The sequence below is a fragment of the Anolis carolinensis genome, unplaced genomic scaffold, assembly GCF_035594765.1.
Source record: "Anolis carolinensis isolate JA03-04 unplaced genomic scaffold, rAnoCar3.1.pri scaffold_8, whole genome shotgun sequence".
NCBI classification, from domain to species: Eukaryota; Metazoa; Chordata; class Lepidosauria; order Squamata; family Dactyloidae; genus Anolis; species Anolis carolinensis.
The window spans coordinates 30,293,703-30,318,702 of NW_026943819.1; the positions used below are offsets into that span (position 1 = coordinate 30,293,703).

Consider the following 25,000-nt stretch of genomic DNA (forward strand, 5'->3'; position numbering starts at 1 on the left):
CACATGCACACACATTTATGCACACATATGCTCTCAGGATCCCACAGCACGGAGGCCTGGTGGTGTCAACCTGCATTATATCTGCAGTGCGGATGCGTCCAGGGAGAATGCGATTTTCCATCCAAGAGCTAATGATTTCATGGGAAAAGACTCCAAAAATCCTCGACGTCCAGCTTAATCTCATTTACTTAAACAAAGAGAGATGGGAAGCCAGCACTAAGGCGGCTTTCAGGGCCTTTTGTGGGTGCGGACGCACCGTGCTTATCTCCGCATGAGCTCATGCGCTGCCTATCGCCATGGGAACCCGATAACCCCGCCAAGCCCGCATGGGTGGGCTCCCACACATCTGGACCACGCGAGTTCCCACCACTGGGTCCCACCATTTGCACAAAAGCAGCTTGCACAAGGCCTTTGCGCCAAAGCGATTTGCACAAACACTTTTAACCAAAGCAATTTACGCAAGCAGTTTGCGCCACAATTTGCACCAAAGCAATTTACGCAAGCAGTTTGCGCCACAACTTGCACCAAAGCAAAGCCTTCAGCAACATAGTTTGCACCACAATTTCCACCAAAACAATTTGCGCAATGGTTTGCGCCACAACTTGCACCAAAGCAAAGCCTTCAGCAACATAGTTTGCACCACAATTTCCACCAAAGCAATTTGTGCAAGTGGTTTGCGCCACAACATGCACCAAAATAAAGCCTTCAGCAACATAGCTTGCACCACAATTTGCACCAAAGCAATTTCTGCAAGCGGTTTGCGCCACAATTTCCACCAAAGCAATTTGTGCAAGTGGTTTGCGCCACAACTTGCACCAAAGTAAAGCCTTCAGCAACATAGCTTGCACCACAATTTGCACCAAAGCAATTAGCGCAAGCGGTTTGCGCCACAATTTCCACCAAAGCAGTTTGCACAAGCAGCTTGCGCCACAACTTGCACCAAAGCAAAGCCTTCTACAACATAGTTTGCGCCACAATTTCCACCAAAACAATTTGCGCAATGGTTTGCGCCACAACTTGCACCAAAGCAAAGCCTTCAGCAACATAGTTTGCGCCACAATTTCCACCAAAGCAATTTGTGCAAGTGGTTTGCGCCACAACATGCACCAAAATAAAGCCTTCAGCAACATAGCTTGCACCACAATTTGCACCAAAGCAATTTCTGCAAGCGGTTTGCGCCACAATTTCCACCAAAGCAATTTGTGCAAGTGGTTTGCGCCACAACTTGCACCAAAGTAAAGCCTTCAGCAACATAGCTTGCACCACAATTTGCACCAAAGCAATTAGCGCAAGCGGTTTGCGCCACAATTTCCACCAAAGCAGTTTGCACAAGCAGCTTGCGCCACAACTTGCACCAAAGCAAAGCCTTCTACAACATAGTTTGCGCCACAATTTCCACCAAAACAATTTGCGCAATGGTTTGCGCCACAACTTGCACCAAAGCAAAGCCTTCAGCAACATAGTTTGCACCACAATTTCCACCAAAGCAATTTGTGCAAGTGGTTTGCGCCACAACATGCACCAAAATAAAGCCTTCAGCAACATAGCTTGCACCACAATTTGCACCAAAGCAATTTCTGCAAGCGGTTTGCGCCACAATTTCCACCAAAGCAATTTGTGCAAGTGGTTTGCGCCACAACTTGCACCAAAGTAAAGCCTTCAGCAACATAGCTTGCACCACAATTTGCACCAAAGCAATTAGCGCAAGCGGTTTGCGCCACAATTTCCACCAAAGCAGTTTGCACAAGCAGCTTGCGCCACAACTTGCACCAAAGCAAAGCCTTCTACAACATAGTTTGCGCCACAATTTCCACCAAAACAATTTGCGCAATGGTTTGCGCCACAACTTGCACCAAAGCAAAGCCTTCAGCAACATAGTTTGCGCCACAATTTCCACCAAAGCAATTTGTGCAAGTGGTTTGCGCCACAACATGCACCAAAATAAAGCCTTCAGCAACATAGCTTGCACCACAATTTGCACCAAAGCAATTTCTGCAAGCGGTTTGCGCCACAATTTCCACCAAAGCAATTTGTGCAAGTGGTTTGCGCCACAACTTGCACCAAAGTAAAGCCTTCAGCAACATAGCTTGCACCACAATTTGCACCAAAGCAATTAGCGCAAGCGGTTTGCGCCACAATTTCCACCAAAGCAGTTTGCACAAGCAGCTTGCGCCACAACTTGCACCAAAGCAAAGCCTTCTACAACATAGTTTGCGCCACAATTTCCACCAAAACAATTTGCGCAATGGTTTGCGCCACAACTTGCACCAAAGCAAAGCCTTCAGCAACATAGTTTGCACCACAATTTCCACCAAAGCAATTTGTGCAAGTGGTTTGCGCCACAACATGCACCAAAATAAAGCCTTCAGCAACATAGCTTGCACCACAATTTGCACCAAAGCAATTTCTGCAAGCGGTTTGCGCCACAATTTCCACCAAAGCAATTTGTGCAAGTGGTTTGCGCCACAACTTGCACCAAAGTAAAGCCTTCAGCAACATAGCTTGCACCACAATTTGCACCAAAGCAATTAGCGCAAGCGGTTTGCGCCACAATTTCCACCAAAGCAGTTTGCACAAGCAGCTTGCGCCACAACTTGCACCAAAGCAAAGCCTTCTACAACATAGTTTGCGCCACAATTTCCACCAAAACAATTTGCGCAATGGTTTGCGCCACAACTTGCACCAAAGCAAAGCCTTCAGCAACATAGTTTGCGCCACAATTTGCACCAAAGCAGTTTGCACAAGCAGCTTGCGCCACAACTTGCACCAAAGCAAAGCTGTCAACAACATAGTTTGCGCCACAACTTGCACCAAAGCAAAGCTGTCAACAACACAGTTGGGGATGATGGGAGTTCCAACGACAGAGCCAATGGGCATCATACTAGAGCCAGTGGGGATGATGGGAATTCCAACCACAGAGTCAACGGGGATCATGGGACTGCCAACATCAAATCCAATGGGATCATATCAGAGTCAATGGGAACCATGGGAGTTCCAACCTCAGAACCAACGGGGTTCATGGGAATTCCCACCGGGCCAACAACTCTGTGACCCGATTCCCTATAAAACAAAACTTAAAGCCATAAACTGTGTGAATATAACAAAAAAGGTTTTTTTTGCAAAAATATGTTACGAATTAAGGCATCTGGAAGGGAGAAAAGCAAAACAAACCCAGACGCCGAGGACAACCGAGGTCCCGGGAGAAGGAGAGCAGAACGGAGAACTAACACAACGGGATCATCATCATCATCATCATCATCATCATCATCATCATCATCATCATCATCATCATCTTTATCACCCGAGTTTATCTGTTTCTGCAACAAATTCGTCTGGAAATGGTAGCAACTGGAAGCTGGGAATGTATCCACTTTGGGTTTTAGTCCGAACTTGAATTATTATTATTATTATTTTTAAAAATACTAGCTGTGCCCTGCCACGCGTTGCTGTGGCCAATTGGAATTGCAGTGAGTAGACTCGCTGCTTGTAAGCCTGGGGGCAGGCGCAGATGTTGCATTCCAGTTTTTGGGGTTTTTTAGGCCCATGGAGGTTGGGGATGTCTGGTTTTGTTGTATGAACCTAGAGACGTGGATGATGGGTTCTGTTATCAAATTTTGAGGTTGGGGGGCCTTTAGTTTTGTTGTTTTGCCCGGTGGAGCGATGCCATTCTCCTTTTATGTATATAGAATAAATATATATATGGAGCAATGCCATTCTCCTTTTATGTATATAGAATAAATATATATATGGAGCAATGCCATTCTCCTTTTATATATATAGACTAGCTGTGCCCGGCCACGCGTTGCTGTGGCAAAGTGGTGGTGGTATTGGTTAAAAATGGTTGTGTAATTTTTATTTGACGTTATTTGTATTTTTAAATTATTTTTATTGTAAGTTATCTTTTTATTTATTATATTTTATTATTTTCTTGTATTGTTTTTAGTTATTTTCTGTTATTATAGTATTTTATTGTATTAATTTTTTAGTGTTTTTAATTATTTTTAGTGTTTTTTAATTATTTTTTATTGGGTTGCTAGGAGACCAAGTTGGAGGAGCTTAGCCTTCTAACCGGCAGCAATTGGATAAAAGCAATTATTCCTCTCCCTCTAATTAGGACTTTATTTTTCTTTTCTTTTTGTTGTATCAACCTAGAGGCTTGGATGATGGGTTGTGTTGTCAAATTTCGAGGTTGGGGGGCCTTTAGTTTTGTTGTTTTGTGGGTCGCCGTGATGCCATCACTCTTTTATATATATAGATATTATTACCTGTCTTCGGTGAGTCTCATCAGAGTCGAACCTCTGGTTGAGAAAACTATGAAGGACATCCTCAGTTGTGGGCTGGAAGAGGATAAATAAACACCGTAAATAAAATACGTACATAATACAGTAGTAATCTATACACAAGTCAAAGTATATGCATTTGTTTGATCCACAAAGGCTCCTACGCGGCTTGACGGATCTGGACCAGACTTGGCATAGATATCCTCCATGATCCAAATTAAAACACCGATGGGGTTTGAACTACAAATCCCATCCCATTTTAAAGCAAGGCCTCCCCAAAGTAATATATATGCAGTGCTCAAGGGCAACCACTAGCCGGCAGCGCATAGCAACAACGCACTCGCTTAACTACACAGGTTACTTATGGGGCAAAGTTAAGGACAAGTATTTCTAATAAATAGTATTAGAAAAGGCACATAACCTACGGTAGTACATAACAAAATGCATGAATTATAATCCTTCCACATTTGGTAATAATAATAATAATAATAATAATAATAATAATAATAATAATAATAATAATTCCAATTATTATCTCTAGGTTGTCCCATGCAATCCTTTGCTCAGCTTCCAGCACAAATTGGCCATGGAGGCATGCTGGAAGACCTATAAATTTCTAATAATAATAATAATAATTTATTATGACACAGCAAACAAGATAAAATCCAGCATATCTATCTTGTTTGCTGTGTCATAATAAAATAATAATAATAATAATAATAATAATAATAATAATAAATAATCCGATTATTATCTCTAGGTTGCCCAATGCAATCCTTTGCTCATCTTCCAGCACAAATTGGCCATGGAGGCATGCTGGAAGACCTATAAAATCCTAATAATAATAATAATAATAATAATAATAATAATAATAATAATAAATAATCCGATTATTATCTCTAGGTTGCCCAATGCAATCCTTTGCTCATCTTCCAGCACAAATTGGCCATGGAGGCATGCTGGAAGACCTATAAAATCCTAATAATAATAATAATAATAATAAATAATCCGATTATTATCTCTAGGTTGCCCAATGCAATTCTTTGCTCAGCTTCCAGTTGAAATTGACCACGGAGATGTGGTGGAAGATCTATGCATTCCTTATTATTATTATTATTATTATTATTATTATTATTATTATATTATTAGTAACTAATTATTATTATAACTAATTAATAATAATCATATTTATTAGCATGTGTTAATAATATACATTATTAGTAATTATTAATTAATTAATTAATTAATTTATTATTGACACAAAGACAAAGCATGACACAATCAAAAAGATATACAGAATCACAAGTCAAACACTTCCCATGCGTTTAGGACTGTATGATGCAATTATTATTATTATTATTATTTATAATATCTTCCCAAGAGCCTCTATATACCACCCCTGAGGTTATTATTATTATTTTATTATGACACAGCAAACATCATATTATTGTTATTATTATTATTATTATTATTATTATTATTATTTTATGACACAGCAAACATCATATTATTATTATTATTATTATTATTATTATTATTATTATTATTAATAATATCTTCCCAAGAGCCTCTATATACCACCCCTGAGGTTATTATTATTATTTTATTATGACACAGCAAACATCATATTATTATTATTATTATTATTATTATTATTATTATTTTATGACACAGCAAACATCATATTATTATTATTATTATTATTATTATTATTATTATTATTATTATTTATAATATCTTCCCAAGAGCCTCTATATACCACCCCTGAGGTTATTATTATTATTTTATTATGACACAGCAAACATCATATTATTATTATTATTATTATTATTATTATTATTATTATTATTATTATTATTATTTTATGACACAGCAAACATCATATTATTTTTATTATTTTTATTATTTTTATTATTATTATTATTATTATTATTATTATTATTATTATTATTTGCATGTATTCACTATGCCGTTAAGCCCAGCAAATGCATCAACATGGAAAAAGCTCTTCAAGGGTGGAAGGGATTTGCGGAGAAAATGATGGAGAGGCTGGATGGCCATCTCTCTGGAGGGGTTTAGTTGTGTTTTGATAGAAACCCCGGCCTGGACTGGATGGCAACGTGAGGTCCCTCCCGACTCTCTCATCTGAAAAATGTATTATTCTGCGCCTCGCCTTTCCCTTCGGATTCCTTGCGCATGAAAACGCACGGCGAGGAAGCGTTTGTTTTGGCCTCTTTGCAAAATGGCCTGGAATTTGCAAAGCGCTCAAGCATTTCTCACTATACGGCAGGTTGCCTCTTCCATTGCAGAATCGGTGCAGACTGATCCCACTTTAAACTGCAACGGTTCAATGCGACCGGGATCCTATAGTTTGGCAAAAGACCTTGGGAAACTACAACTCCCACAACTTCCATAGCATTGAGATTTGGGAGTCAAAGCGGTGTCAATCTGCATTGATTCTACAGTGTAGATGCATCCAGAGGAGGCAAAAAACCTTAGGAAACTACAACTCCCAGGACCTTCATAGCACTAAGCCATAGGAGTCAAAAAGTGGTGTCAATCTGCATTAATCCTACGGTGTGGATGCTTACCTTATAAACTTGTGCGCCAGATGCTCCACAAAGTAGTAGATCTCGCTCCAGTGGTGCAGGACGCTCCCCGATCTGGAATTAAAAATAATTGCAATGAATATTGACTTTAATCATAGATATAATCAAGTAGGAAGCCCACCAATGGATTATTTAAAATGAACATTTTAACATTTTAAAACGACAACTCCCGTGATGCCAATGGGGTCGGAACTGCATTAATTCTACAATGTAGATGCACCTCCCCTTGCAATATATGTGTATTATAAAATATATACATATATTGTGCCCTAGCTGTGCCCGGCCACGCGTTGCTGTGGCAAAATGGTGGTGGTATTGGTTAAAAATTGTTATGTAATTTTTATTTGACATTATTTGCATTTTTTATTAATTTTATTGTAAGTTATATTTTTATTTATTATATTTTATTATTTTCTTGTATTATTTTTAGTTATTTTCTGTTATTATAGTATTTTATTGTATTAATTTTTTAGTGTTTTTTATTATTTTTTATTGGGTTGCTAGGAGACCAAGTGGGCGGAGCTTAGCCTTCTAACTGGCAGCAATTGGATAAAAGCAATTATTCCTCTCTCTCTAATTAGGACTTTATTTTTCTTTTCTTTTTGTTGTATCAACCTAGAGGCGTGGATGATGGGTTGTGTTGTCAAATTTCGAGGTTGGGGGGCCTGTAGTTTTGTTGTTTTGTGGATCGCCGTGATGCCATCACTCTTTTATATATATAGATATATATATATGTACGTTTTGTATAATCCTTTTTTGGATATAAATTTTTGGCAATGTAAGCACTATTTCAAAGCATAGAAACCTTGCAAACATCCATAACCGGAGAAGGGCTGCAGACTTTGCAAGGCACAGTAATGAAAGTGTCGTCAAACTGGATTAACTCTACAGTGTAGATGCATCCTTTGGGGTCATTCTGGGATCCCAGCCTGCAAAAACGCATTGCATCATGCAACATTCATCTCTTTTCCATGGCACCGAATAAAAAATAAAAATACACAAAAACTCTGCAGAATAAAACAATCGGAGCAAAGGCCAAGGGCTGGGAAACATAGCGCAAGCGCTCTTGAAATGCGCCACATAAATCCTTCCTGGCCCTTTTATTTTTCTCCCTTTGGAACAAGTCTCTCCAAACGTCTAATATTACATCTGTTCTCTTTCCAAGGAGACCTTCCCGTACAAAATATTCATAAAATGCATTGCGTTGAAGGTTTGCAAAACTTTTGCAAAAGTTTGCAAAATGGAAGCAAAGGAAGATGCGAAACAAAAACATATCATCTACACTGTAAAATTAATACAGTTTGATACTGCTTTTTAACTCAAAAGGCTATGGAATCCAGTGCATGGCTCCATATCATCTACACTGTGGAATTAATCCAGTTTGATACTGCTTTAACTCACAAGGCTATGGAATCGAGTGCATGGCTCCGTATCATCTACACTGTAGAATTAATCCAGTTTGATATCATTTTAACTCACAAGGCTATGGAATAGAGTTCATGGCTCCGTATCATCTACACTGTGGAATTAATCCAGTTTGATGCCGCTTTAACTCACAAGGCTATGGAATCGAGTGCATGGCTCGTGTCATCTACACTTTAGAATTAATCCAGTTTGATGCTCCTTTAACTCACAAGGCTATGGAATCGAGTGCATGGCTCGTGTCATCTACACTTTAGAATTAATCCAGTTTGATGCCGCTTTAACTCACAAGGCTATGGAATCGAGTGCATGGCTCGTGTCATCTACACTTTAGAATTAATCCAGTTTGATGCTGCTTTAACTCAAAAGGCTATGGAATCGAGTGCATGGCTCCGTTTCATCTACACTGTAGAATTAATCCAGTTTGATACCAAGGCCACAGTTGTAGACGCAATGCAATCTTCTGCACCACCCTTTTGTCTTAAAGAGGTGTATCTACACTGTGGAATTAATCCAGTTTGATGCCGCTTTAACTCACAAGGGTATGGAATCAAGTGCATGGCTCCATATCATCTACACTGTGGAATTAATCCAGTTTGATACTGCTTTAACTCACAAGGCTATGGAATTGAGTGCATGGCTCCGTATCATCTACACTGTAGAATTAATCCAGTTTGATACCACTTTAACTCACAAGGCTATGGAATAGAGTTCATGGCTCCGTATCATCTACACTGTGGAATTAATCCAGTTTGATGCCGCTTTAACTCACAAGGCTATGGAATCGAGTGCATGGCTCCGTATCATCTACACTGTAGAATTAATCCAGTTTGATACCACTTTAACTCACAAGGCTATGGAATAGAGTTCATGGCTCCGTATCATCTACACTGTGGAATTAATCCAGTTTGATGCCGCTTTAACTCACAAGGCTATGGAATCGAGTGCATGGCTCGTGTCATCTACACTTTAGAATTAATCCAGTTTGATGCTGCTTTAACTGAAAAGGCTATGGAATCGAGTGCATGGCTCCATATCATCTACACTGTAGAATTAATCCAGTTTGATATCAAGGCCACAGTTGTAGACGCAATGCAATCTTCTGCACCACCCTTTTGCCGTACGGAAGTGCATCTACACTGTGGAATTAATCCAGTTTGATGCCGCTTTAACTCACAAGGGTATGGAATCAAGTGCATGGCTCCATATCATCTACACTGTGGAATTAATCCAGTTTGCTGCCGCTTTAACTCACAAGGCTATGGAATCAAGTGCATGGCTCCATGCTATAGAATGGTGGGAGTTCTAGTTCGGCAAAGGCACCCAACACTCCTTGCAAAACTAGAAATCCCAGGATCATCTCTTGGCATCAAAAGTGGTCTCAAACTTCAGCAAAACCAGAGTTGCAGATGCAATGCAATCTGCTGTCTTAGGGAGCTGCATCTGCACTGGGGAATTAATGCAGTTTGAGACCCCTTTGATGCTCAGGAGGGATCAATAAACAACCCGTCAATCAGTCATTTCCTGGAAAGTGAGCTTTCTTTCCAAAAACTGCAGGAAAGGGGAAAGTTGCCTTCGGGTTACTCAACCCTTCTTCGTTTCCCAAGAAACTAGAAATCCTGGCCGAGAGAAAGCCCGAGGGAGAGTCTACACAGCAGAACAAAAGCAGTTTGGCACCACTTTCCCAGGGTTTCATAGCACTGAGCCGTGGAGATGATAAGGTCCGCTCCGGGTTCTAGTCCGAACTGTTTGAGGTGTTTGACTTGTAGGTTTATGTCTCTCGTTGTACATACTATGTTTTATCCCAGAAATTAATGTAAACGTTATGATGTTTTGATGTTATAATTTCATTTGGGAGAGGGAGCAGGATACAAATAAAGTTCCTTATTGTTGTTGTTTTTGTTATTATAATTATTATAACAAAGGAAGGGGAAGGAAGGTATCATAGAAGAATAGAATAATAACAATACATGATGATGATGATAATAATAATAACAACAACAACAAATTCTAATACTAATAATACATAGCCATTTTGAGTCTCCTTATGGAGAGAAAAAGCAGGGTATAAATATAACAATAATAACAACAATACATAATAATAATAATAATAATAATAATAATAATACATTGCCACTTTGAGTCTCCTTATGGAGAGAAAAAGCAGGGTATAAATATAACAATAATAACAACAATACATAATAATAATAATAATAATAATAATAATAATAATAATAATAATAAAATATTGCCACTTTGAGTCTCCTTATGGAGAGACAACCAGGGTATAAATATAACAATAATAATAACAATACATAATAATAATAATAATAATAATAATAAATACTAATACTAATAATACATTGCCACTTTGAGTCTCCTTATGGAGAGACAACCAGGGTATAAATATAACAATAATAATAACAATACATCATAATAATAATAATAAATACTAATACTAATAATACATTGCCACTTTGAGTCTCCTTATGGAGAGAAAAAGCAGGGTATAAATATAACAATAATAATATTAATAATAATACATTCTAATACTAATAATACATAGCCACTTTGAGTCTCCTTATGGAGAGAAAAAGCAGGGTATAAATAATAATAATAGTAAATAATAATAATAATAATAATAATAATAATACATTCTAATGCTAATAATGCGTAGCCACTTTGAGTCTCCTTATGGAGAGAAAAAGCAGGGTGTAAATAATAATAATAATAATAATAACAATACATAATAATAATAATAATAACAACAACAACAACAATACATTGCCCCTTTGAGTCTCCTTATGGAAAGAAAACCAGGCTATTAATATAACAATAATAATAACAATATATAATAATAATAATAATAATAATAATAATACATTCCAATACTAATAATACATAGCCGCTTTGAGTCTCCTTATGGAGAGAAAAAGCAGGCTATAAATTATTATTATTATTATTATGTATTGTTATTATTATTGAATTATTAATTAATATTATTATTGTATTATTAATGTATTATTACTAATGTATTATTTATAATAATACATTCTAGTACTAGTAATAGATACCTAGTCGCTTTGAGTCTTCTTACGGGGAGAAAAAGGGGGATATTAATAAATATAAATATAATAATAATAATAATAATAATAATAATAATAATATATTCCAGTACTAGTAATAGATACCTAGTCGCTTTGAGTCTTCTTACAGGGAGAAAAAGGGGGATATTAATAATAATAATAATAATAATAATAATAATATATTCCAGTACTAGTAATAGATACCTAGTCGCTTTGAGTCTTCTTACGGGGAGAAAAAGGGGGATATTAATAAATATAATAATAATAATAATAATAATAATAATAATAATAATAATAATAATATATTCCAGTACTAGTAATAGATACCTAGTCGCTTTGAGTCTTCTTACAGGGAGAAAAAGGGGGATATTAATAAATATAATAATAATAATAATAATAATATATTCCAGTACTAGTAATAGATACCTAGTCGCTTTGAGTCTTCTTACGGGGAGAAAAAGGGGGATATTAATAAATATAATAATAATAATAATAATAATAATAATAATAATATATTCCAGTACTAGTAATAGATACCTAGTCGCTTTGAGTCTTCTTACAGGAAGAAAAAGGGGGATATTAATAAATATAATAATAATAATAATAATAATATATTCCAGTACTAGTAATAGATACCTAGTCGCTTTGAGTCTTCTTACGGGGAGAAAAAGGGGGATATTAATAAATATAATAATAATAATAATCATAATAATAATAATAATAATATATTCCAGTACTAGTAATAGATACCTAGTCGCTTTGAGTCTTCTTACAGGGAGAAAAAGGGGGATATTAATAAATATAATAATAATAATAATAATAATAATAATTCTTTCTGTGGCTGTGAGCAGTGCGCAGGCATGGCCATGCGCTGGAAGGTCTGCTTATGCTGCGAACGCACAGGATGCGGTCAAGCGGGCCCATGGTGCGAGTGCTGCCAAGGATCCGGGCCTTTCCCTGCAAGATCCTCTCTCCGTCTTATGCAACCCAATGGCACCGGGTCAACTCCGGGGTAAATATTGTGAGTAAGCATTTTCTCTCCCCTCTGGATCCCATTAAAAGCCCCCAGAGAGAAAGGGGAGGGGGGGGAGGGCCCATGTGCCGCGCATTAAACCGGGAACAAAGAAAAAGTGACTCAAAGTCCAAAAGCAAAAAGAGGGGGAGATGCAGAATACTGTATAAATATATATATATATATTTCAAAACAATGCGCTTTCCAACACACGGAGCGAGCCAGGGCTTTCTTTCTTCTGCAACATCTGCTAGACCCCAAGGAGCCTTCCTCCAACCAAACCGGGCCAGAGGAATGTCTTGCAAGAATAATGATAATAATAATAATGCAAGGCGACTTAGGAAGTGGTCGCTTTTAGGGAAAGGGAAAGAATTTGCAGAGAGAGCCCAAAATGCATATGACAAAAAACCAGTACAAGAAAGCCGCACTACAAACTAGAGCTGTGACAGCTGGCACCACAAAACACTGCATGGAAAGTTCCTTGACAAAATTGAAGGAAAAGCTGATAAGGAGAAGACCTGGCTCTGACTCACGAATGGGACCCTGAAGGAGGAGACAGAAGGCCTGATCCTTGCAGCCCAGGAGCAAGACATCAGGACAAAGGCAAATAATAATAATAATAATAATAATAATAATAATAATAATAATAATAGAAGACCTGGCTCTGGCTCACGAATGGGACCCTGAAGAAGGAGACAGAAGGCCTGATCCTTGCAGCCCAGGAGCAAGACATCAGGACAAAGGCCATTAATAATAATAATAATAATAATAATAATAATAATAGAAGACCTGGCTGTGGCTCACGAATGGGACCCTGAAGGAGGAGACAGAAGGCCTGATCCTTGCAGCCCAGGAGCAAGACATCAGAACAAAGGCAATTAAAGCCAAGATCGAAAAATCAGCTGATGACCCAAAATGCAAGGAAGCGGATGAAACTATGGATCATATCCTCAGCTGCTGTGAGAAAATCGCACAGACAGACTACAAACAGAGGCACAACTACGTGGCCCAAAGGATTCATTGGAACTTATGCCTCAAGTACCACCTCCCAGCAGCAAAGAACTGGTGGGATCACAAACCTGCAAAAGGCTTGGAAAATGAGCACGCAAAGATACTGTGGGACTTCCGAATCCAGACTGACAAAGTTCTGGAACACAACACACCAGACATCACAGTTGTGGAGAAGAAAAAGGTTTGGATCATTGACCAGGTGACAGTCGTGTTGACGAAAAAAAACAGGAAAAACTCAGCCACTCTCAGGACTTCAAGATCGAACTGCAAAGACTCTGGCAGAAACCAGTGCAGGTGGTCCCAGTGGTGATGGGCACACTGGGTGCCGAGCCAAAAGATCTCAGCCGGCAGTTGGAAACAATAGACATTGACAAAATCACGATCTGCCAACTGCAAAAGGCCACCCTGCTGGGATCTGCACTCATCATCCGAAAATACATCACACAGTCCTAGACACCTGGGATGGCGACATCAATGATCCAAACCTTTTTCTTCTCCACAACTGTGATGTCTGGTGTGCCTTAACATAGAACAGAGGCAAAGACAAACTCAGGCTCCGAGCTGGCCTGGAACTCATGACCTCCTGGTCAGAGTGATTTGTTGCAGCTGGCTGCAGCTGGATGCTCACCAGCATGTGCGGGGTGCTGGTTTTTGCCTGCAGCCCGACCAGGTCCCATGAGTTCTTTCCTTGTGCAGCTACTTACTTACTTGTCGAGCACGAAGTAGAGGTCGAACCCCCCGTAGCAGGGGAAACCTTTACCTTTTACTATATACATATGATATTGATAATAATATTATCATTTTATACAATATAATATTAATAATAATACCATATAATATTAATTACAGTAGAGTCTCACTTATCCAAGCTAAATGGGCCGGCAGAAGCTTGGATAAGCGAATATCTTGGATAATAAGGAGGCATTAAGGAAAAGCCTATTAAACATCAAATTAGGTTATGATTTTACAAATTAAGCACCAAAACATCATGTTATACAACAAATTTGACAGAAAAAGTAGTTCAATACGCAGCAATGTTATGTTGTAATTACTGTATTTACGAATTTAGCACCAAAAGATCATGATATATTGAAAACATTGACTACAAAAATGGCTTGGATTATCCAGAGGCTTGGATAAGCAAGGCTTGGATTAGTGAGACTCTACTGTATATGTTATATATTACATATAATGTTACAGTATAGTGGTATAGTTCAATATAGTAATATATAAGGCTAATATTGTGCTATGCTAATAATATAACATATTGTATGTACATACAGCTGCTCTGAGTTCCCTTCGGGGTGAGAAGGTTGGAATATAAATGTAGTAAATAAATGTAGTAAATTAATAAATAAATAATTTTGGACTTAGGCTCGCCCAAAGTCTGAAATGACTTGAAGACACACAACAACAACAATCCCTATTAACCTGACTCCTATAAGGCCAACATTCAATGCCTTAACACAGCACTGAGGCAAAGACAAACTCAGGCTCCAAGCTGGCCTGGAACTCATGACCTCACCCCAAAGGGGACTCAGGGCGGATCACATTGTACACACATAAGGCAAACATTCAATGCCATATAACATAGAACAGAGACAGACGCAGAGGCAATTTAAACCTTCTCCAGCTTCCAGCTTCCTGGGGGTCTGCTTGATTCTGGCCACAGGGGGAGCAGCTGCTTCATCATCCACTGTGACAGCACTTCCTTATTCCAATGGCGGCTGGATGATTTTTATAGTGTCATAAATTAGCCTCCCCACAACAACAACAATCCCTATTAACCTGACTCCTATAAGGCCAACATTCAATGCCTTAACACAGCACTGAGGCAAAGACAAACTCAGGCTCCAAGCTGGCCTGGAACTTATGACCTCTTGGTCAGAGTGATTTGTTGCAGCTGGATGCTCACCAGCTTGTGCGGGGCTGCTGGTTTTTGCCTGCAGCCCGACCAGGTCCCATGAGTTCTTTCCTTGTGTACCTACTTACTTACTTGTCGAGCACGAAGTAGAGGTCGAAGCCCCCGTAGCAGGGGAAACCTTTACCTTTTACTATATACATATGATATTGATAATAATATTATCATTTTATACAATATAATATTAATAATAATACCATATAATATTAATTATATGTTATATATTACATATAGTGTTACAGTATAGTGGTATAGTTCAATATAGTAATATATAATGCTAATATTGTGCTATGCTAATAATATAACATATTGTATCTACATACAGCTGCTCTGAGTTCCCTTCGGGGTGAGAAGGGTGGGATATAAATGTGGGATATAAATGTAGTAAATTAATAAATAAATAATTTTGGACTTAGGCTCGCCCAAAGTCTGAAATGACTTGAAGACACACAACGACAACAATCCCTATTAACCTGACTCCTATAAGGCCAACATTCAATGCCTTAACACAGCACTGAGGCAAAGACAAACTCAGGCTCCAAGCTGGCCTGGAACTTATGACCTCCTGGTCAGAGTGATTTGTTGCAGCTGGATGCTCACCAGCTTGTGCGGGGCTGCTGTTTTTTGCCTGCAGCCCGACCAGGTCCCATGAGGTCTTTCCTTGTGCACCTACTTACTTACTTGTCGAGCACGAAGTAGAGGTCGAAGCCCCCGTAGCAGGCGGACCCTCCTCCTCCTCCTCCTCCTCCTCCTCCGTCGGGCTGCTTCTTGGCCTCTACAACCAGGAGCAGGTTTGCAACGAGGAGGAGGAGGAGGACGCCTGGCGCCGCCATCCTATGCATCCAAAGCAGAGATCCAGAGAGATGCAACCAGAGAGAGGCTTCTTTCCAGCCGGGCCCGGGGCTCCTCTATCTCCAAGCCATCCAGAAAAATATATATTTTTTTATAAAAAATAATAATCTTCAAAATAATTTTTATAAAATGTTTTCAAAGTCCCAATCCCAACTTTCCTTTGTTGTTTTCCACCCAAGGCTTTGACTCCTCCTCCTCCTCCTTCTTCTTTTTCTTCTTCTTTTTCTCCAACTTTTGCAAAAGTTTGGGGTCTCTTTTGTCCAAAAACTGCTCAGAGAAGGACGTTTCCTGGCTTCCTCGCGGTGCCCCAGATTGGGGAGAAAGTGGGAAGGCTCGTCTCTCGCTCTCTCTTTTTTTTTTTTTCACCTCTCCTTTTGCATTTTTTCCCCCATCCCTTCTTTGCAGCTGGGATTCTTTCTTTCTTTCTTTCTTTCTTTCTTTCTTTCTTTCTTTCTTTCCTTTCCCCGGGCAAAATTAGGAAGCAAGCGCGCGCCACCTCCTGGCCAAGGCCGGTAATGCAGGCGCTTCTGGGTTGAATGTTTTTTGGCTAAATTATATCAATAAAAGTATAAAAGTGTGTATAATTATATAATTATATTTACTATCAAATAGTTGTTTTCATTTATTATTACTATTATTTAGTAATAGTTTATCTATATAACAATACTGATAAATAATTTTCATATCATTACTTTATTAATAAAATATTATTAAATGATAACAATAAATAAAAACATTATTTGATAATGAATCATAATATATAAATAAAATATTACCCAATACAGTAGAGTCTCACTTATCCAAGCCTCGCTTATCCAAGCCTCTGGATAATCCAAGCCATTTTTGTAGTCAATGTTTTCAATATTTTGGTGATATTTTGGTGCTAAATTCATAAATACAGTAATCACAACATAACATTACTGCATATTGAACTACTTTTTCTGTCAAATTTGTTGTAAAACATGATGTTTTGGTTCTTAATTTGTAAAATCATCACCTAATTTGATGTTTAATAGGCTTTTCCTTAATCCCTCCTTATTATCCAAGATATTCGCTTATCCAAGCTTCTGCTGGCCCGTTTAGCTTGGATAAGTGAGATTCTACTGTAATAACAATAATAATAAAACAATTACTATTTAACAATATTATATAGATAAAATATTACAGTAACCTTCGAACTTGCAACTATTATTCCTATTGATAGAGTGTAACCTTGACCATCGCCATTCCAATTCATTTAGTCCAGTGGTTGAATAAATTATACATTGAGTCAATTATACATTGACTCCAGTATAAGCCGAGGGTGGTAAATTTCAGAAATAAAAATAGAAACCAATAAAATAACATTAATTGACGCATCAGTAGGTTAAATGTTTTTGAATATTGACATCAAGCTCAAATTTAAAATAAGACTGTCCAACTCTGATCCAATCATTATTCTCATCTTCTTCCATGTAAATGTGCTTATGTAGCCTTTTAATAATAATAGAGTAAAATAATACATGTAATAATAATAATAATAATAATAATAATAATAATTAATACAGGAAAATAATACATGTAATAATATATAGAGTAAAATAATAAATGTAATAAGACCAGAGTGAAATAATAAATGTATTACTAATAATAGAGTAAAATAAATAGTAGCAACAATAACAGAGAAAAATAATAAATGTAGTAATACCAATAATAATAGAGAAAAATAATAAATGTAATAATACCAGTGATAATAGAGAAAAATAATAACTGTAATAATACCAATAATAATAGAGAAAAATAATAAATGTAATAATACCAATGATAATAGAGAAAAATAATAAATGTAATAATACCAATAATAATAGAGAAAAATAATAAATGTAATAATACCAATAATAATAGAGAAAAATAATAAATGTAATAATACCAATAATAATAGAGAAAAATATTAAATGTAATAATACCAATAATAATAGAGAAAAATAATAAATGTAGTAATACCAATAATAATAGAGAAAAATAATAAATGTAGTAATACCAATAATAATAGAGAAAAATAATAAATGTAGTAATACCAATAATAATAGAGAAAAATAATAAATGTAATAATACCAATAATAATAGAGAAAAATAATAAATGTAGTAATACCAATAATAATAGAGAAAAATAATAAATGTAATAATACCAATAATAATAGAGAAAAATATTAAATGTACCATATATTCTTGAGTATAAGCTGACCCAAATATAAGCCAACCAGGACCCTCACCCGAGTATAAGCCGAGGGGGCTTTTTCAGTCTTAAAAAAGGGCTGGAAAACTATGCTTATACTCGAGTATATACAGTAACTATCTAATTTGCAGGATATATTGTCATTCACAGGACCAAATTCGGCACAAATACCCAATACTGTACACCTAGATTTGAATACTGGTGGGGTCAGGTGGGTTGATTTTGTCATTTGGGAGTTGTGGTTGCTGGGATTTATAGTTCACCTACCATCAAAGTGCCCCTTGAACCCCACTGATTTAGAACAAAGAAGCATCTAAACCTAATGAAAACAATTGCAATGAAACATCTACATAGTGATTGAAAAAAGACAGCCTTTTGCACAATTATTTTGGCATATGTTTTTTATTGATTTCCATGACATATTTGGGAAGAAAATACAATTTAATGGTTAACCTTTAAAGTAGTTCCATTACACACCATAGTTACTCCGTCCAAGAAAGAAAGTAGTTACAGAGAAGCCCAGTGTTTGCAATGCGAGTCTGCAAGTCTCTGGCCTTTTCATGCATTTCTTTGAAAGGCTTCCAGGTCAGTGGGGTTTGGGAGTCCGCTCCGGGTTTTAGTCCGAACTTTAACAAATTTATCCAATAAGAAAAAAAAACTATTTTAGACATTGTAGGTTTTTAGTCTGGACTTTAACAAAGTTATCCAACAAATATAATTTAAAAAATCATTCAAAAATAGGAGCAAAACATATTTTGGAAATCTTAGTCTTTGGAGTTTGCTTGGGTTTTAGTCCGAACTGTAAATAATTTTATCCAATAGATAACAGATTAACATTCTTTTAGATTATTTTAAACCAACAAGTTTGTTCAAAAGAGGAGGAAAAAAAAACATTTTGAAGAACATTTTGAAGTTGTTAAGTCCGCTTTGGGTTTTAGTCCAAACTTTAATGAAGCCATTCAATTAGGTGAAAAACAGTTTTGGTGATTGAAGTCGTTAAGTTTGGTTTTGGGTTTTAGCCCGAACGTTAATGAAGCCATTCTATTGGGAGGGGAAAACGTTTTTGGAGATTGAAGTTTTTAACTTTGGGTTGGGTTTTAGTCCAAACTTTAATGGGACTGGGAACGAGTCCAAACTTTAATGAAACTGTTCAATTAGGAAAAAAAAAAAACAGGTTAGTCTCATTAATTTTTTTTAGTCCGGGTTGGGTTTTAGTCCGAACTTTAATGGATTTATCCAAACAGGGTAGAAAGATCAATTTTGGAGATTGGAGTCTTTAGAGTCCGGTTTGGGTTTTAGTCCGAACTTTAATGGATTTATCCAAACATGGTAAAAATAACAATTTTAGTGATTGGAGTCTTTAGAGTCCGGTTTGGGTTTTAGTCCGAACTTTAACAAACTCATCCAATGAGAAACCCTGGAATTGGTTGAACTCCACGGGGCTGCCCAATGGGCTGAATCTTAAAAAGTGGCTTTTGAATGTTTCGAATCAATAAACCCCGGAGCGGATTCGCAGCCCGACTGACTCGGAGTCTGGAGAGGACCGGAGGGCGAGGCGGGCGCTTCGTCCGGCTAGAAGACGGAGACTCCGCCGCACAAGTTCACGTTCAGGATGAGGAGGTTGATCCCGGCACAAGCCCGGCCTCCCACTAATGGAGGCGGCCCTGCAGGGAGAGAAAGGAGAACAAAGTCACCAAACCCCAGTCTGGCCTTGGATGCTAAGCAGGGTCAGCCCCGGATGGAGCTCGGAGGGGAGACCGCCCATGCAAGTCTTTGCGCTCTATGTGAGCAAAAGCACCTCTGAGTTGCCTTTGCCTAAGGAAATCCCACTTAGGGCAAGGCCAGATACACTAAAAGCACCAGATTTCAGCTAAGCTAAGCAGGGTCAGGCCTGGATGGCGCTTGGAGGGGACACCGCTCATGAAGACTATGCACTTTGTGCTAGCAAAAACACCTCTGGGTTTCATTTGCCTAAGGAAATCCCACTTAGGGCAAAGCCAGATACACTAAAAGCACCAGATTTCAGCTAAGCTAAGCAGGGTCAGGCCTGGATGGCGCTTGGAGGGGAGACTGCCAATACATGTCTTTGTGCTCTATGCTAGCAAAAGCACCTCTGAGCTCCATTTGCCTAAAGAAATCCCTAAAAAAATGTATAGGGCATACATTAAAGGTGCAAGTTCTTATTGCATTTTGGATGCTAAGCAAGGTCAGGCCTGGATGGCGCTTGGAGGGGAGACCGTCCATGCAAGCCTATCATCGCTATTGCTAGCAAAAGCACCTCTGAGTTGCCTTTGCCTAAGGAAATCCCACTTAGGGCAAAGCCAGATACACTAAAAGCACCAGATTTCAGCTAAGCTAAGCAGGGTCAGGCCTGGATGGCGCTTGGAGGGGAGACCGCCAATGCAAGTCTATGTGCTCTATGCTAGCAAAAGCACCTCCGAGCCCCATTTGCCCCATTTTGGGCAAGACCAAATACCCTAAAAGCACCAGATCCTGCCTGATTATGGAAGCTCAGCAGGGTCAGCCCCGGATGGCGCTTGGAGGGGAGACCGTCAATGCAAACCAGGTGTTGCAAGCTCTATTGCAGAGGAAGGGACTGGCAAAATGCATCTCCGAGTCTTCTTTACCTAAGAAAACCCCAACAAATGCATAGGGTATGCATTAAAGGCGCTAGATCCTATCTCACATTGGATGCTAAGCAGGGCCAGGCCTGGATGGCACTTGGATGGGAGACCGTCAGTGCAAGCCTATAAGCTCTTTACTAGCAAAAGCACCTCTGAGCTTCATTGGCCGAAGGAAACCCCATTTAAAGCAGGACTAAAAACCCTAAAAGCAGCAGATCCCAGCTCAGCTAAGCAGGGTCAGCCCTGGATGGTGCTTGGATGGGAGACCGCCTGGTGCTGTGAGCTCTATTTCCTATTATCTAAGGAAATCTATAATAATAATAATAATAATAATAATAATAATAATAATAATAATAGTAATAATTCTAGGCAGACTCACTTGGGTATTCCGTAGCCCAGTAGGTGGTCAAGCCTCTGCAAATGGCCTGGATCGGGGCCCCGAGGGTGGCCACGTTGGAGACCAGCTGGCGAGAAATCCCATAACTTCTGCTAATGGAGTGGATCGGGTGGCCCTGTGTGGAGCGCATGGAAAGAGAAATTCACCTTCATTGGTAGAAATTATAGTTCACCTACATCCAGAGAGCACGGTGAACACAAATATTAATTACTAGCTGTGCCCGGCCACGCGTTGCTGTGGCAAAGTGGTGGTGGGATTGGTTAAAAATTGTTGTGTAATTTTTATTTGACGTTATTTGCATTTTTTAATCAATTTTATTTTAAGTTATATTTTTATGTATTATATTTTATTATTTTCTTGTATTATTTTTAGTTATTTTCTGTTATTATGGTATTTTATTGTATTAATTTTTAGTTTTTTTATTATTTTTTTGGGGTTGCTAGGAGACCAAGTTGGAGGAGCTTAGCCTGCTAACTGGCAGCAATTGGATAAAAACTATTATTCCTCTCTCTGTAATTAGGACTTCATTTTTCTTTTCTTTTTGTTGTATCAACCTAGAGCCGTGGATGACGGGTTGTGTTGTCAAATTTCGAGGTTGGGTGGCCTGTAGTTTTGTTGTTTTGTGGGTCGCCGTGATGCCATCACTCTTTTATATATATAGATATGTAATATTACTAATAATATTATGGTATAGTGGTATAGTGCAATATAGTAATATATAATACTACTAGCTGTGCCCGGCCACGCGTTGCTGTGGCTTTTTTTAGGTGGCTCCATGTCTTAGAGGGGGGAAATCCTCTGTTGGGAGGTGTTAGGTGGCCCTGATTGTTTCCTGGATGGAATTCCTTTGTTTTCAGAGTGTTGCTCTTTATTTTGTGTTTTGAGATGAGAGAGTGATAAGTACCAAATGGGTTTGGACCTTCAAAGAGTGGGTGTTTCCCTGTTTTTTTTTGGGGGGGGTGTCCTTTGTTGAGTGTAAGAACGTAGAGACGTGGATGAGGGGTTGTGTTGTCAACTTTCTAGGTTGGGGGGCCTTTAGTATTGTTGTTTTGCCCAGTGGAGCAACACCATTATCCTTTTATATATATAGAAGATTATTGTGCTACGCAGATGGTATAATATATTGTACGTCAATATAACTTGTAAGCCCTTCGGGGTGAGAGAGGGCGGGGTATAAATGTAGTAAACAAACAAACAAATAAATAAATAAAATATTATAGATTAAATGTAATCTTACTAATGATATTACAGTATAGTGGTATCGTGCAATATAAGGCCTTTTCCTCATAACCCGGGCACCGCCGGGTCCCCAAGATAGTGAGTTATGAAGGGTGAAGGCAGGGTGTAATAATAATAATAATAACTTTATTTTTATACCCCGCCTCCATCTCCCCGAAGGGGACTCAGGGCGGCTTACATGGGGCCAAGCCCGAATAAAAACAGTAGCAGTATAAAACACAGCAATAGACAACAACTTGCACAATAAAAAAAATAAAAAATAAAAATAAAACATTAGCCAATAAAAAACAAGAACTAACAAAAACATGGATTAAAACTGAGAGATTGTAAAAGTAGACTGGGTAAAGTGCACCATATAAATATTGTAGACACAAGGTGACTGATAAAGTGCTGCAAATTCTGGAAGCGCAAATTGGGATGGGAATAGACCCTGTGTATATGATGATGATGATGATGATGATGATGATGATGCTTTGGTTTGCAATTTAATTAATTCCCTCCTGACATAAGAAAGCAATACCGAATGCAAGATGCAAACGAGCGATGCAAAGGATGCAAAATGCAAAGGCAAAGCACGTGCTGTGACAAAGGGCGGGTTTTTTTCCGCCACAAGGGGGCGCTCTTGGAAAGAAAATGTTTCCTGCTTTAATTCCCTAAATGTGTGAGTTTTGCAAATGGTTTTCCCTTCTGCAAGGAGTGCCTTTGGTTCCCCTCTTTGGGTTTCCCTGCCTGGCTAAAGCCCAGTTCCACCGACCTCATTGGTCATTTGGTCCAGCTGCGATATATTTGGGAAGTTATTCCGGTTCATCCGAGATACGACGCATATCCTCTTGTAAGGCATGTGGTAGGCGATCATGCCCTGGGAGAGAAAAACAAACAAACAAACAAGAGTAGCATGAGCATCGGAAGCGGCTGAGAGAGTGAGACCTTTGCTTTCTTGCATGGATTTATTTATTTATGTATTTATTTCAATCATTTATACCCCGCCCTTCTCACCCGAGGATTTGGATTCATGCACAAAATTACAACTCGGAAGAGCATCCTTCCTCTGGACAAGAAAAAACCCAAGTTTATATGATTATATGAAGTTTTTAAAAAAGAGGCGGAATGGCCATCTGTCAGGAGGGATTGCATTGTGCTTTACTTTATGGCAGAAGGGGGGTCAGACTGGATGGCCTTTGGGGGTCCCACTTAACTCAAGGAGTCTGCGATATAGATCTATCATATCTACCTATCTCAATTATATCTATTGAATATATCTATCATATCTATCTCAGTCATCTCTTTCTCTCTCTGTCAATCATAGCTATCCTATTTGGATGGCCATCTGTCAGGAGGGCTTGAATTGTGTTTTTATGGCGGGAGGAGGTCAGACTGGATGGCCTTTGGGGATCGCACCCAACTCAAGGAGTCTTTGATATATATCGATCATGTCTACCTATATCTATCATATCTCTCTATCTCACTCATTTCTCTCTCTCTGTCAATCATATCTATCCTATCTGGATGGCCATCTGTTGGGAGGGCTTGGCTTGTGCCTTCCTTTGTGGCAGGAGGGGGTCAGACTGGGTGGCCTTGAGAGGTCCCTTCCGGCTCAAGGAGGCCTGGCTTACGCTGTTGTAGTCCACGATGGCGTTGCTGGAGTGGGGCCCGGCGTAGATGTTGAAGGCGGCCACGTTGGTGTGGTGGTTGATGTTGACCGTCTGGTAGACCGTGCTCCCCTGGTTGTCCTTGTTAATCAGCTGGATGGCCTGGGAACAAAGGGACCGAGGAGGGCATTGCGGTGCATGGAGGCAGACCATCTAGGGGTGGGCTAGATGACCTCAAGGGGACCCTATAGAAAAGGCTGCCCCACACAATGACCAATGTCCTTGTAAAGGTTGCTAATTTTGACTGCCACCAATTTGGAAAGATGCAACCACCAAAGAGGGAGGAGACCTTTCACTTTTACTTCTTTCTTCTTCTACTTATTCACTTTAGATGGTAGCGTAACTTGGTTCAGAATATATATGACAGAGGCTTAGATTTTGGAACAACAACAACAAGTTTATTCAGGCACAGAGCTTAGTGGTTACAATATTGTTTCTCACTGAGAAGTATTCTTATTAACAGTTACAATTCTAGAATAAGATGAATCAACTCTCTAAAGTATCACTTCCTTTACCTAAGGTAGTTAAACCCTATTCCTCTGCCACTTTTATACCACAGTCACCCCTGTGATATGCTATCACAGATTCTCTGTTCCTTACCAGGACACAGATTATACCAAATAAGTCACCAAACTTATTTTAAACAAACTCAAAATGTACAATTGAGTCCCCTTGATCCCATC

General features: G+C 38.6%; 2 protein-coding genes across 4 annotated transcripts in view; both read right to left on the minus strand.

Moving 5' to 3' along the window:
• antxr1 (ANTXR cell adhesion molecule 1) overlaps window positions 1-16,625 on the minus strand; it is an 85,913-nt gene extending 69,288 nt beyond the window's left edge. Inside the window, exons 1-3 of one of the 3 annotated variants that reach the window (XM_062960851.1) lie at window positions 16,023-16,625; window positions 6,872-6,943; window positions 4,266-4,337 (exon numbers count right to left, since the gene is read on the minus strand). In XM_062960851.1, coding sequence (XP_062816921.1) covers window positions 4,266-4,337; window positions 6,872-6,943; window positions 16,023-16,183 — 305 coding nt within the window. In that variant the 5' untranslated portion in view covers window positions 16,184-16,625. Of the gene's footprint in view, window positions 1-4,265; window positions 4,338-6,871; window positions 6,944-14,128; window positions 14,153-15,416; window positions 15,451-16,022 lie in introns of those variants that run through there. The other 2 variants (XM_062960853.1, XM_062960854.1) reach the window with 2 other exon arrangements.
• Window positions 16,626-18,796: 2,171 nt separating this feature from the next.
• Window positions 18,797-25,000, minus strand: part of LOC134293491 (gastrokine-1-like) — a 7,818-nt gene continuing 1,614 nt past the window's right edge. Inside the window, exons 3-6 of the mRNA XM_062961170.1 lie at window positions 24,282-24,419; window positions 23,423-23,527; window positions 21,412-21,544; window positions 18,797-20,072 (exon numbers count right to left, since the gene is read on the minus strand). Coding sequence (XP_062817240.1) covers window positions 19,981-20,072; window positions 21,412-21,544; window positions 23,423-23,527; window positions 24,282-24,419 — 468 coding nt within the window. The 3' untranslated portion in view covers window positions 18,797-19,980. The remainder of the gene's footprint in view (window positions 20,073-21,411; window positions 21,545-23,422; window positions 23,528-24,281; window positions 24,420-25,000) is intronic.